General features: G+C 43.4%; 3 protein-coding genes across 3 annotated transcripts in view; 2 read left to right on the top strand and 1 right to left on the bottom strand.

Moving 5' to 3' along the window:
- Window positions 1-1,573, top strand: part of MRPL48 (mitochondrial ribosomal protein L48) — a 49,451-nt gene extending 47,878 nt beyond the window's left edge. The window contains exons 7-8 of the mRNA XM_065882312.1: window positions 632-721; window positions 1,268-1,573. Coding sequence (XP_065738384.1) covers window positions 632-721; window positions 1,268-1,342 — 165 coding nt within the window. The 3' untranslated portion in view covers window positions 1,343-1,573. The remainder of the gene's footprint in view (window positions 1-631; window positions 722-1,267) is intronic.
- An 8,265-nt stretch (window positions 1,574-9,838) lies between these two features.
- On the bottom strand, window positions 9,839-12,902 carry COA4 (cytochrome c oxidase assembly factor 4 homolog). The gene is made up of 2 exons (XM_065883164.1): window positions 12,731-12,902; window positions 9,839-10,491 (listed from the first exon to the last, which is right to left on the bottom strand). Exon 2 carries the CDS (start codon window positions 10,477-10,479, stop codon window positions 10,225-10,227), a length of 255 nt encoding a protein of 84 aa, XP_065739236.1. The 5' UTR covers window positions 10,480-10,491; window positions 12,731-12,902; the 3' UTR covers window positions 9,839-10,224.
- Window positions 12,903-12,986: 84 nt separating this feature from the next.
- The window catches only part of PAAF1 (proteasomal ATPase associated factor 1), a 41,444-nt gene continuing 39,495 nt past the window's right edge, over window positions 12,987-14,935 (top strand). Inside the window, exons 1-2 of the mRNA XM_065881485.1 lie at window positions 12,987-13,050; window positions 14,438-14,478. Of these exons, the coding sequence (XP_065737557.1) occupies window positions 13,004-13,050; window positions 14,438-14,478 (88 nt within the window). The 5' untranslated portion in view covers window positions 12,987-13,003. The remainder of the gene's footprint in view (window positions 13,051-14,437; window positions 14,479-14,935) is intronic.

The raw sequence follows: 14,935 nt of genomic DNA, 5'->3' as shown, positions 1-14,935 counted from the left end.
TCCTGCTTTTCTTCTTCACACCCCCTTTCATTCCAGCCACACATGTCACTAGTTTCAATTCCCTAGTACTGTACTTTTCCTCCACATTTTACTGAATATTGCTTCCTCTGCCTTAAAAAAAACTCCACACTACTGCTGAATTCTCCCAATTTAGTCCTGTATTTCAAGACTCTAACCAGATGTTACCTCTTTTGGAAGCTTTTTCTGACCCTCCTGACTGTTAGGTAGGTGTTTCTCTTGTGTGTTCCCACAGCCCACTGCATGCCCTTCTACCACACATCTGATTTAACTCTGGATTCTCAGCACAGGGTCTGACAACAACAGGTCCCAGTCTATGTGGGTAAACCTGAGTTGATTCAGAAAGTCATCCTGGACTTGACCTCTTGATCCAGTTATGACATTCATTGCCTACAAGAGCAGATATTGGCCATGACCATCTTAGTAACCAGACAACTTGGCAGATCAGCAAGAGAAATCCTGGAAAGTCTGGGCTCCAAAAACAGCTCTGGATGTTAATCCTTCACCCAAAGGCCCTCTAGCTCTGCTGGAGCTGACATTTGAGCCCTTGCCATGTCTGCCCAATCACCTAGGTTTCAGTGCCTCTCTTAGAGCATCTTCTTTCCTTTTGCAGATCAGCGGTTTGAGTGCTACATTTGCAGAGATTTTCTTGGAAATAATCCAAAGCAATCTTCCTGAAGGAGTCAAACTGTCAGTGAAGGAGGTATGTGCTAATATGAGAAGAGGCCTGCTGGTGGGCTCAAAATATGGAATAGAAAATCTGAACTGGCTGGCTTTAGAAACAAAGACATATGAATAATTTAGCCCAGATAAAAATAATAAGGAAAGGTGTGCAGGCTGCTTTACCGTGATCATTTTTCTGGCTTTCGCAGTGCATCAGGGATGATGCTTTATAGACCATGGAAGTTGAACTCCATCACAGCATCCTGACATTAGGCATGAGCCCATTACACCCACAAATTCCCTCCCTTGAGGCAGTTGTATAGCAGAAAGAACATGATTTACGATCACATACAGTGTAATTAAACAGAACACAAATAGGGAAATGTACTTAAGGCAGGGAGAAAGTCCAATTCAACTTTGAATCCTTGATACCTAATATAAGTCTGGTACATAGTAGCTACTCAGTAAAAGTTAGTTGAATCTAAATCATTTTCTGCAGAACTGACTGATGGATCCTTTTCTGATGCTGGGCATATTTGAGTAACTCTGTAGTAATTCCCTCTTATCTTCTTTTTCTTCTCCTCAGCACACTGAAGAAGACTTCAAAGGAAGGTTCAAAGCTCGGCCAGAACTGGAAGAACTGCTAGCCAAGTTGAACTAGCTCACTGTAGACCCTTTCATGCCAGCACTGGTGATACTGAGTGGCAATGGAAAGAGCTTCCTGGGTGGCCAAAGTTAAGAAGGAGACCCTGACCCTCAATATCATAAGTACCCATCTCCACAGCCAGGAGTGCCTCCTCTCCTCTGTGAAGGAGTGCTTACCGATTGTCACCACTTTCCTTTGAGCCAACCCTAGGTATCTTCCATCTAATAAAAATCTGCTAATGATGGATGTGTGTGTATGTGAGAAGTCAGTCCATCCTGTCGAGTATATTTAACTAAGGGATTCAGTTTCTCTTTGCCTGGTGCTTTAGCACATAAGCATGTCCCCCTTCAGTATTTCTCCAATTAGAGTGAACTCATCCTTTAAATCAACCTGGCATGGAGTCCCTTTAGTGAAGCAGACAATCATAAGTAAACTCTCAGTGGATAGGAGGCATAGGGAGGGAGATTTTGTATATGAAAAAAACCCTCCAGATAGGATCAGGGTCTGTCCATAAGTGAAAAAAAAGTACTTTGTGGGGTAGTGAGTGACCTGTCATAAGTATGCAGGCAGATGTTACATAACTGCAAATTAGGGTTGCCTGGAAGGAGTTTAAGCAAAGAATTAAAGGTTGATCTTGGTCACGTGTCAGAAAACTACTACTTGTGAGCCAAATCCCAACAACTGCCTATTTGCATTTTTTTTTTTTTTTTTTTTTGCGGTACGCGGGCCTCTCACTTTTGTGGCCTCTCCCGTTGTGGAGCACAGGATCCGGATGCGCAGGCTCAGCGGCCATGGCTCACGGGCCCAGCCGCTCCGCAGCATGTGGGATCTTCCCAGACTGGGGCACAAACCCGTGTCCCCTGCAGCAGCAGGCAGACTCTCAACCACTGCACCACCAGGGAAGCCCGCCTATTTGCTTTTTAAAAATAATTTATTGAGGTGAAATTCACATGTCACAAAACGAACCATTTTAAAGTGAATAATTCAGTGGTATTTAATGCATTTGCAGTGTTGTGCAACCTCTATCCAGTTCCAAAACCCCATTGCCTGTTTTTGTAAATAAAGGCTCATTGGAATAGAGCCCTGCTTATTCATTTACACACTGTCTGTGGCTGCTTTTATGCTACAATGGCAGAGTTGAGTAGCTGTGACAGAGACTGTTATGCAAAAACATTTTTACATGGTCCTTTATAAAAATAGTTTGTCAAACCCTGATCCAAGTCATTGGTTCTCAAACTTAAGCATACATTAGAATCACCTGCAAGACTTTTTAAATTTATTTATTTATTTATTTATTTATGGCTGTGTTGGGTCTTCGTTGCTGCGCGGGCTTTCTCTAGTTGTGCTGAGTGGGGACTACTCTTCATTGTGGTGTGCAGGCTTCTCATTGCGGTGGCTTCTCTTGTTGCGGAGCATGGGCTCTAGGTGCACGGGTTTCACTAGCTGTGGCACGTGGGCTTCAGTAGTTACGGCTTGCAGGCTTTAGAGCGCAGGCTCAGTAGTTGTGGCACACGGGCTCAGTTGCTCCGTGGCATGTGGGATCTTCCCAGACCAGGGCTGGAACCCGTGTCCCCTGCATTGGCAGGCGGATTCTTTTTTTTTTTTTTTTTTGCGGTATGCAGGCCTCTTACTGTTGTGGCCTTTGCAGTTGCGGAGCACAGGTTCCAGACGCACAGGCTCAGCGGTCATGGCGCATGGGCCCAGCCGCTCCGCGGCATGTGGGATCTTCCCAGACCGGGGCACAAACCCGTGTCCCTTGCATCAGCAGGTGGACTCTCAACCACTGCGCCACCAGGGAAACCCCAGGCGGATTCTTAACCGCTGTGCCACCAGGGAAGCCCCTGCACGGCTTTTTAAAACACAACTTACTAGGCTCCATCCCCCGATTTTCTGACTTAGGAGATCTTGAGCAAGGGTGATGCTGCTGCTGGTCCAGAGTTACCTCTTTCAGAATCACTAGTCTAAGTTGACCTCTAATGTTTTTCCTATTCTGAGCATTAGTGCATTCCTACTTTTGTACAGAATAGCTATAATTTATTGAGCTAGACCCTATGCTAGGTACTACCATTAGCTCTAATCCTCACACCAGTTTTTTAGGGTGTATATATGTGTGTGCGTGGTATCTGAGTGTGAGTGTATCACACTCAAATTTATTGAGCCCTAATTTGCTATGTACTTTATACAGATTATCCTTGAGATTGATGGTATTATCTCAGTCTTACAGGTGGAGAAACTGAGGTTTGGAGAGATGAAGCGACTTCCTAGGGTCACACAGTTATTAAGTGGCAGACCCTGTCCCCCCCTACTTTTCTGGGATACCCCTGCATAGAGGTCTGTGGGACCTTAGAGCATTCTTAGCATTGTGTGTACTTTTCTGAAACTCATCAGTTTCAGTACTGAAGTTATTTTGGTTTTTTTCGAGTTGGTTTCCAAAGGCAACAAGAGGAAACTCAGATTTCCTCTCAAGGTGTAACACTAAGGGAGGGCTGTCAAGATAGCAGGTGCCTTCAATTAAAATGCTTTTCTGAATTCAAATTGAAAGCTCAGCAGGCCAGGACTTACAAGTGAACCCCACTGGGAGTGTGGGCAGAATTTGCCAGGTGAGGACTGATATTTTGGTTGCAGAATTGCTCATTGCTGAGTCTCCTTTAGGGAAGATGAAAGAGCAGCAGCTAATGGATGAGTGTAAAGTTGGAGGATGTGTAGTGACTTGAAGATAAAAAGGTGAATAAACGCATGTATACACACAGATACACACTGCCTCCATATCATGTGGGCAATGGGCAATGTCATGTGGACCCCATTTAGGAGTCTGGAATACAGTGGTATTTTCCAGTTGCCCACCTTTCCTTGTTATTAATTTGTGAAAGCAAGATGTAAGGTTTCATAAATTGACAAGATATTAGAGCTAAGGGACCTTGGAACCCAGCCAGCCTAAAGCAAGTGCAGGTTAGGGGCCCAGGAAGGGCAGTGCTTTACTCAAGGTGACAGGGCACCTCGTTGGCAGAGCTGGGAGCAGGATTCAGATCTCTTGATTCCCAGTGCATCACTTTCCATTACATCACTGAGGGATGAGTCAGGCTTATCTCTTAAACTGGAGGCTGCTGGGTTCTGTCACCTTGGAGCTCTTGTGTCACTGACCTAGTTGATTTATCCTCTGACCAGAGCCAAAGGGCTTTTGGTGCTCACGATTAGTCTGACCTGAAACAAATGGAAATTGCTCATAATGCCTTATCCTGGTAAGAGGGACAGATATTCTGATTGCTAGAACCTCAGAGTTACAAAACAATTATAAGCTTCATTTGATTTTCCAGAGGGAAATGAACTTCCCTAGGATCACATGGCAGTGAAATCAAATGGAATGCAAATCTCTGGGCTCTAGGTTGAAAATACCGTCCCCTCCCTTCCTGAGACAACCTACAATATTATAAAGAAAAGAGGCAGACAAACCTGAGCTATTCCTAATTTCTACATTTATTAGTTTTGAGGCCTCAGGTGAGTTATTTGAACCTCATTAAGCCTCAGTTTTCTGATCTGTAAAGTGAGGATAATCCCTTGTAGGAGCTTGAGATGGAGATGATGAACACAATGGGCAAGCATGTGCTCAGTAAATGTTAGATTGCCTTCCCATCTAAACTTCATTATACAGGTTTTTTAAAAAAAAGTTTATTTATTTAGGCTGCGTCGGGTCTTACTTGCAGCACACGGGATCTTCCTTGCAGCATGTGGGATCTTTGGTCGCGATGTGCGGGCTTCTCTCTAGTTGTGGTGCACAGGTTCCAGGGCATGCAGACTTCAGAGCACGCAGGCTTAGTTGCCCTGTGGCATGTGGGATCTTAGTTCCCCGACCAGGGATAGAACCCGCGTCCCCTGCATTGGAAGGTGGATTCTTAATCACTAGACCACCAGCGAAGTCCCTCACTATACTTTTGTAAAAGACTATTTTTTCATTGAGGTATAATTTATCTATAGTGAAACACACAGATCTTAAGTGTATATTTGATCAGTTTTGAAAATGCAGTCACCTATGAAACCTACACTTATATCAAGTTAAAGAACATTTCCATCTCCCCAGAAAGTTCCCCTACATTCTTTCATAGTCATTCTTCCCAGAAACAACCACTAATCTTATTCCTATTGCCATAGGTTAGTTTCACCTATCTAGAACAATATATAAATATCATAGAGTTATAACCTTTTGTGTCTGACTTCATTCACTTACCCTGATGTTTTACCCACATTGTTGCATGTAGCCATCGTTCATTCCTTCAGCATACTTTTAGTTTTGAACCCAGTTAGGGTTAAATTATGCCTAGTACCGCTGCAAAAACATGAGAGCTAGGCAAGAGAGAAGAAAAGGAAGGTCAATGGATTAGGAATCAGGGTAGCTGGGTTCTAGTTTTGGCTCTATCAATGCATAACCTTTGAAATAATCTGTTTTGATCTTCATTTTACAGATGACTTAACTGGCCCAGGAGGGAAAGAAACTTGTCCAAGGTCACTCACAGGGATAGCTCCAGGTCACTTGATTCCTGGTTGAGTACACATTACTGAGATTTTTAGAAATGGATTTTTATGTGGGTCAGTAACTTTCAAGAAGGACCAAATGTCCAGGTTAAATGGGCAGTTTTCCTAGTGAAGGCCAGTGGATTTCTCAGCTTGTTAGTCCCTTTCTTCTGGCTGGGGATGCCTTGTTCCTCCACCATCGAGCCTAAAAATTGCCAGCTGTGGATTCTGAAAGAGTATTTTTTAGTTGGAGAGAAAGAAATGGAATCTGGATATTCTGGCCATTCAGACAATGTAGCAACACTCAGAGACCCCCGTCCCCACTGTTCTAGGATCTAAAGTATATTTAGGGAAGGAAAGCTCTCTGAGCATGCATTGGGTTATGTCTGGAACTAGACCTGCTGACAAGGCACTACAGACAGAAGCAGCCAATGTGTCTTGTGCTTGTTTAATCTGTACTTTAATCTTCGTGCCATTTTTGTCTTCAAATGTCTGATCTCCCTGGAGAATTTGAAATGATTCATTTAGTTCTTATACTCCCCCTGGAATAACTTTTATTCTCAGACACTTCAGATTTAGAGAATCAGCTCCATGTTTAGACAGAATAGCCAGGCTCTGAAAGATGTCCAGGCTCTGAGGAATGACAACTCTTCAGAAGATAACTGCTAGAGAAGGAAAGAATCCCTCCTGCATCCTCTGCCTGTTTTAAGTCCCTGCTGGAGCAGAGCACGGAGCCCTAGCATTCCATACAGTGGAAAAGTATATAAGGTTTCAACTTGGACTTCCTCCAGTTCTCCTCGGATTTCTAAAGTCAGCAGCCCAGGATTTGGTCTGGCAACTTTACCTGAGGGAGGAAGAGTGGGAGGAGTATCTCATTACTCATCTAGTAAAACACTTTACAGTGCACCTTTGTACTGAGCACTGGCCATATCTCCAGCCAAGGAACTTGCAGAGAAGAGCCAAATCATGAGTCTGCCCTAGGCCTAGCCAACGGTGGCACCCAGCCAACAGATCTCTCCACTCATCCCTGGCACCAGGCCTCTCTGCAGAGGTAGATGTAGAGTGTATAGGGATAGGTATGGACCACCCTAAACTCCAGGTCCATGGCTGTGGGCTACAGAGCCGAGAGACTAAAAAAGCGTACTAATCTAGAACACTGTGGGGAACTTGCACTGGTTAGTTTCCTTTTTTATAAAGCACTAAAAAAAAGTAAAGTAATATGTATTTACACAGTAAGTATGGTTACTTACTGTGCGTTAAGCACCGTACTAGGCACTGGATGCTTGTGAGAGAGAACAGAGCTGAGAATAGCATAGGCTTTAGAACATACACTTGGAGTCTGATGCCCAATCTGTCCTTTATTTCCTCCTCTGTAAAGGAGAGTTAGTAGTGTTATGAGGATTAAATGAGATAATGTAACTCAGGACAATGACTAGCACACAATAATAATAATAGCTAACATTTAGTGAATGCTTACTATGTGCCAGATGCTATTTCTAAGCTCTTTACCAGTATTGACTCATTCTTTCGGCAACCCTGTGAGGAAGATCTACATTTATTAGCTTTGATGCCTTTGAGGAAGGTATTATAACTGCATTTTTACAGAAGAAAAAACAGATCCTGAGATGTTAAGTAGTTTGCCCAAAACCACATGGCTAATAAGTGGCATAGTGGAATTTGAAAGCAGCATATCATAGGGATTGAGAGCACAGACTCTGGAACCAGATAGCCTGAGTTAAATGCTTCATACATATTAGTTATAGTAGTTCAATAAATACAACTTTTATTACCAGGTATTTATATATTACCTCTCATTTAATTCTTTTAGTGTGCCTATTAAATAGGAATTATCCCCATTTATTGATACTTGAGGAAACAGGCTTGGGTGGCAATAGAGCCCTCTTTGCCCACACACGTTCTGTGACCGTCCCAGTGTTAGCTTCCTGTCAACTGGAGTCCTTCCAATCCTGCTCCCTCCACTTAGCTGGTTTGAAAGCCATTCCTCCTGCTGAGGTCCTTCCACCCTTTCCCTTTGCTAGAATACCCTGCCCCCCATGACCTATTATTTCTATTTTAATTATACAAATTAATATATAGGTACATTTCTGTTGTAACATATTTGAATATATAAGAATACAGTCCTTACTGATGGGACTTCACACTATGACCACTTATTCACTATTATAAACAATGCTGCAATGAACATAATAGATGTTTAAGCGGATTCCTAAAAGAGGAATTGCTGTTTAAATATTTAAAACATTTGTAGATCTCACCAAATTGCCCTGAAAAGCTTTACTAATTTATGATCCCTTCAACAGTGGAATGTGTCTGTTTCTCGCCATCCCCACCAACACTGGTCATTATAAATACTTTTAATTTTTGTCAACAGGATCATCTAATAGTACTGTTGTTTTGTTTTGTTTTGCGGTACGCGGGCCTCTCACTGTTGTGGCCTCTCCCGTTGCAGAGCACAGGCTCCAGGCGTGCAGGCTCAGCGGTCATGGCTCACGGGCCCAGCTGCTCTGCAGCATGTGGGATCTTCCCAGACCGGGGCATGAACCCATGTCCCCTGCATCAGCAGGCGGACTCTCAACCACTGCGCCACCAGGGAAGCCCTACTTTTGTTTTTAAGATCTGTATTTCTCTGATTATAAGTGATGTAGAATATATTTACATTTTCCTATGTTTTGGGGGCATATTTAACTTTGTTCACTTTTCAGTTGGGCTATTTGCTTTTTCTTACTGATTTCTAGTTTTTTTGTTTGTTTGTTTTGCCGCACCATGCAGCATGCAGGATCTTAGTTCCCCGACCAGGGATCAAACCCGTGCCCCATGCAATGGAAGCAGTGTCTTAACCACTGGACCACCAGAGAAATCCCTCTAGGGACTTTTTATTTGTTGCAGATGGTAATCCTTTCTGCTATATATGTTATAAATATGTAGTGTCTACTTCATCTTTAATGGTGTCAACTCAACTACCTCCCTTCTCTTTGAGATTCTTGCTGCAGTCCACACTGCTACCTCTGATGACCCACAGCATTGGGTACACATGGCCCAACAGAGATTCACTCATCCTTTTATATATATATATATATATATATATATATATATATATATATATATATATATATATACACACACACACACAATCATCCCCTTCTGCCTGAAGGCTGAAATTGGATTTTATTGTTCTTTGAACTCACATTCCTCATATCTTCTCCCCTTCTCTCCTTCCCAAATACCAACACAAAGGCTCAAAGTAGTTTTAAGGCCTACTATATTTCAGACTTGTGCTTCTAATATATATATATATATACTTAAGAAATGTTACTGATGATGATGAGAACATATGCCCCTTTGCATTCCAGTTCTATAGCAGGGGTCACCCACCCAACTCCCTTCCCACTCCCAAATGTCAGACAGAAATAGACTGGGTAATGCAGTTCCATGGAAGAAAAATGAAAAGTGGTGGCAACTGTTGTGAACTGGAAAACACATCCACCTAAAAGAGAAATTGTTAATTCAGCTCCAGCAAATTGTTAAGTAAGAATATAAGCTCCATGTTGACAGCTTCTCCACTTTTCAAAAGCTGAAAATCTGTATGTTAAATGTACTTTTGAAATGTCAAGCCAACATTGTGTGTTTTTTTGTTTGGGAACATGTTGAGGTCAGACTCTTTATCTGTTAATGCAACAGAGTCTGGCATATGAGAGGCACTCAGTATTTGTTTTCCCATTTGCCTTCTTCCTTCCATTAGACTGACTGAAACATCCAGAACAACTGATGAAAAAGAAAGTCATTTACATCATTGTCAGGAATTAATTAGTTGCTCTAGTGTTGTTTTGTTTCTCTCTTAAACCAGACTAAATCAACATAAAGGCAGAGATCATATTTTCATCATATCAATTTCCTACACAGTGCCTGGCATATGAGAAGGTCTCAGAAAAACTTGATATTTTTGAACCAATGCCTGAATAAATGAAGAACTGACTAGGTAACCAATTTACCTTTAGATTGTAAATTTACTTTAAAATTAAATGTCCATGTAATCAGCGCAGTACTTGGCGCACTGACCCAAGATGTAGCGTAGGAGAGCATCCCTTAACCCATTTCTTTGTTTTACATGGCAAATACTGGTCAATATTTAATATCGGTGACATAAGATGGGTGAGGATGTGTGGGATCTCAACACGACAATATGACTGCTCTTTATGGCAGTCATGTCCAAACCCATGGCTGCCTGGCTCTCAACCCCAGGCCCAAATACTATCCCCAAGTCTTATACTTCTCGGCCCACACTTCCACTGTGGAAGGATTTCTTTCTCCCATGATCTCTCTGGGTGCTAGTTTCTGCAGGGCCATCCTCTGGGGACAGGTGGTGTGGGGTCTCAGCGGTGGGCACTGCTTTGCTCTTTCTTCCTCTGCAGCTCCTCCCGTCGCTTTGCCTGCTGTTCACTCATGCAGTCCCTAAAGGCCTGCACCTGTGGCTGGCACTGTCGCCAGTCCTGGTGCTGGGCCATGCACTCCTGCACTGCATAGTGGGAAGCAGCACAGCCAGAGCGGGAGATCAGCTGGTCCAGTGGGTCCTCTTCTTCATCTTCTTTCTTTACCTGTCGGGACCAGGTATGGCCTTGAGCTGACATCTTTAGGAGTCTCTAGAACATCAACGGAGGCAAGGTTAGAGTAGGGACATGATTATATATGACACTGTTCCTCTGTTATAAATAACATTGACCACTGCACTGTTATAGCCTATTGAAGCATATGTCTCCCCTTGAAGGTTGTAAGCTATTTGAGGACAGATACTGGGCCTGATTCACCTTGGTACCCCTAGCACTAGGCCTGGCAGAGAACAGGCCTGCAAAATGGTCTGAACTGAACAGAATGAGATAAAGTATATGAGAATGCTTAGCACAGCACTAATAAGCTCGAATGGATTCTACAAATGGAATCTGAATTAAGTGAAATGTTTCCTTTCTGGAGAAGCTATGTTCTTTTCTCCAATTAGCCTTATTCTATGGCTGGAGAAGAACAAAGTTGACCACTTGGGAGAGTATCCAGATACGTGTAGAGTTTGACATATGAGAGAATGGAGAGAGTTGTGTGGCTGTAACATAGAGCATACAGGGTCCAGGGCAAGAAATGAGTCTGTGAGGTGTGAGAGTATTTAACATGAGGTGTATCTGCCCAGACTGCCTTCCTACAATCATCTGCTTCAGAACACCCAGCACAAGGTAGCATACAGAAGGAACTTAAGAAAGGTTTGAAGATAAATGACCTCAGCCTTTGTACAAATTTTACCATGACAGACTGTAAATGAGCTAAGACTACTTAATGCTTTTCCTGGGTCTCTGATTCATTCAACAAATGATCACTGAGTACCTATCATGTACCAAGCACTATGCTAGATTTGAAGATACAGGAGTGACCTAGACAGACACATTTTCTGCCTTCACAGAGTTTACAATTTAGATAAGTAAATAGGCTGTTTACTTGTGTACAGTGTGTACAGACAGCTAAGATTGGGAACAGTGGAGGAATACCTAATCCAGACAAGGGCAGGAACAGGCAGGGAAGGCTTCTTGGAGAAAGTGATTTCTAAACTGAGACTTAAAGGATGAAAAGGAGTAAGCCAGAGATGTAAAGAATATTCCTGATCAATGGAACAGCAAGGTGGGGGTTTGAGACAGAATTTGACATGAGAGGAACTGAAAGTTCTACATGACTGGAGAACAGAGTATGAGAACAGGAAAATTAATGAAATTGATGAGTTGAGAAAGTATCTGATCATAGGAAGGCCTCATATTAAGGCATCCAGAGGGTAATGGGGAAGTCACAAGAAGGATTTAAGAACTCTATAGACCTACACAAAACTCATTTGCTTTAGAGGCAGTATAACCTAAGGGAGGAGGGGGAAACTGGGCTTTGAAAATAGACTTGGATTGGAAACTTAGCTTTGTCACTGACTCACTGGGTGACTTTGAGCAAAGCACTTCATAATCTCTCTTGAAAAATAGAGATCAAATCTACCTCACAGGATTGTTGAAGACTAAATAAGATAATGCATGTAAGGAGCCTGGCACGTCCAAAGAGTCGGATAAGTAATAGCTCCTATGTTTTTCTCTTCCTAAATACACTGTGAGCTCTTTAAAGACAAGGGGAGGGACTTCCCTGGCGGTCCAGTGGTTAAGACTTTGCCTACCAATGCAGGGGGTGTGGGTTCGATCCCTGGTCCGGGAGCTAAGATCCCACATGCCTAGTGGCCAAAAAACTAAAACAGAAAACAGAAACAATACTGTAACAAATTCAATAAAGACTTTAAAAATGGTCCACATCAAAAAAAAAATCTAATAAATAAATAAATAAAGACAAGGGCAAACCTCTTGGAACAGTGCGGTGGAAAGAACAGTGCCTTGGATCCTAAGCCAAGAAATCTGGGTTCAAATACTTTACTCACTTTACTATGCACACACCTTAGCGTGCAGTCTTTTTTAGTTTCCTTCTTAAGGTAATATTTAACTCTTAGAATTACTGTAAGGATTAATATCCTAGTAAGTCACAAGTGAGTGCATGGGCTACAACAGGACTCAAGTAAATGCTGCCGTATTCTTTCCCCATTACAACCTAGCTTCAGTCTTCCCTAGAATAAAAAAAGGAAGACCCTCGCTCAGAGATCAAGACAGGATAAATGGTCGGTAGCTGGTTCGCGGAAACCGGAGGAAGGCACGGAAAGGACGGGAAAGCAGAGAAACCCAGGTGGCTAAGTCACCTATGGCTCCTCTGGCTCCTCTCCCACCTTCAGAAAAGGACGCATGCGCGTCCGCGGCCGCTTGGCACACCTCCAGTTGTGCCAGCTAGGCTTCACGGCGCAAGATCGCGGCACACAGTGCTCACCGAACACGCGGACAAGAGGACCCGAACGCGCGGTCCTGCACAGCTGCGTCGGTTTTGCAGGCACTTGTAACTCTTCCAAAACTCCTGTCAGGAACCAGCCTCCTGTAGGAAGCGCGGGCGCACAAAGGGGCGGGGAGGGGAAGAGGATCCACCGCGCATTTTCATTGGTGGCCTCTCGGTGTAGATCCCGCCCTTCGTTTCGACGCAGCGCCTAAGCGCGGACCCACTTCCGTGAAAGAGCGGAAGACGCGGGCTGGTGGAGGCGGGACCAAGATGGCGGTTCCTTTGAGGATTCAGAGCGACTGGGCCCAGGCTCTCAGGTGAATCTAGGTCCAGAACCGGGACGGAAGAGGCGGGTAGCGGATGTTGTCTTTACGTTAAGGAGAGCCATGCCCGATCCAAGATATCCGTAGGGGTTACTTCATCAATTGTTGAGGGAACCCTGGGTCTAGAAAATGAAGTCTGAAACCCACATGGTCATTGTTTTTCGTTCTCGCAAGAGCTGGGCTGAGGCCGAGGAAACACATATGCGCCGTGTGATTTCAGAGACAGAATAGGATCAATGAGTTGGAGAAAGAAAAACTGGGAGGCAGGAAGACTTTTGGCCAAGTAGTCATGGTCATTTAGCAAATATTTATTGGTCCTCAGTTATTTGCATAAGTCCCAGTACTCTCCACCACCACATTGTCTTTGACTGTGTGATGGAGTCTTTGTATGCTCCTCGATCCCTAGTGGTATATTAGTCATATTGTACAGTTCTTTTCAGGAAACAGTGTAACGCCTACCATGTCCAGTCTCTGACCTAGATAGATGCTCGGCGGAGTTCAGATGTGTACTCTAAAGTTAAGGGGTGGTTCCTGCCCTCCAAAAGGAAACAGTTTAATTGGAATGCACAGCAAACCATTCATTTATTTAACAGGTATTAATCATATACTGTGCAAGTTATTATCCTAGGCACTAGAATGAGTACAGCAGTGCCATGAATGGCAACTATTATACTAATACGTTTTTCAAATTGAAACAATGGTGACGATGAATAAAACATAGTCTCCTGCATTTAAGAAACTTACACTTTTCTCAGTGGGCTGAAATAAAATACACATTGCTTACTACAACACAGAATGTGTAAAAGGAAGACCAGTGACATTTATTGAGGGCCACACCAAGTGCCTTTGAGAGAATGCAAGACCAGAATCAAGAAGTAACTTTGACCAAGATTGTGCAACTAATAAGTATTTCATGAAATGTGTTTTTTTTTTTTTTTTTTGCGGTACGCAGGCCTCTCACTATTGTGGCCTCTCCCGTTGCGGAGCACAGGCTCCCGACGCGCAGGCTCAGCGACCATGGCTCACGGGCCCGGCCCAGCCGCTCCGCGGCATGTGGGATCTTCCTGGACCGGGGCATGAACCCGTGTCCCCTGCATCGGTAGGCGGACTCTGAACCACTGTGCCACCAGGGAAGCCCCTTCATGAAATGTTTGATGAAATACTTGAGCTTCATTTAACCAGCAGATCTATTCATTAAACACTTAATCCACAAATATTTCTTCAACAAATAAAATTTGTCTGTGCCTGGATGAGATGTTAGACTAGATCATGTCTAAGTGCTGTGGCCAAACTAGAAATTATATGATCTTTCTCCCTTGCATCAGTACCATCCTTTTTTGACATTGAGTGAGCCTAATTAGGTTTTTGTCTCTCTTCATAGGAAGGATGAAGGGGAGGCCTGGCTGAGCTGTCACCCCCCAGGTAATGTCCTTAAATCTATATGCCTTCTCTTTAGAGAAAGAGGATTTACTACCCCTAGGAGAGAGCTTTCTTTCTCCTAGCCCAAAGTTCTTGCATAGTGCTAAGAGTCTTCAAATGTTCTTGACCACTCTGCTGTAATGATTCTGCAACTCCATTCTAGGGGAAGACCTTCAGATTGGTTTTCCATTTGGAAGCCACAGACTTATTTATGGAGACGTTGCTGATGCTTCTTAATCAGTCTCTTAGCCATATATTATTGTATTCTAAGCAGTTCTATAGCTTCAGTTGTGACCTTCCTGATTATGATTCCTAGATCTATAGCTCTAGTTCTGACCTCTCTTCAGTTTCAAGCAGACATTGAGTAGTTGTCTGCTATGCATTTCTGCTTAAAGCTCTCACTGTCATCTTGAGTTTATCAAATCCAAAACCTGAAGCTGAGCACTTCTGTTGTCAAACA

The sequence above is a fragment of the Phocoena phocoena genome, chromosome 8 (assembly GCF_963924675.1).
Source record: "Phocoena phocoena chromosome 8, mPhoPho1.1, whole genome shotgun sequence".
Taxonomy (NCBI): domain Eukaryota; kingdom Metazoa; phylum Chordata; class Mammalia; order Artiodactyla; family Phocoenidae; genus Phocoena; species Phocoena phocoena.
The sequence above is the reverse complement of the archived record's forward strand: the minus strand, read 5'-3'. Positions and strand labels throughout refer to the sequence as shown.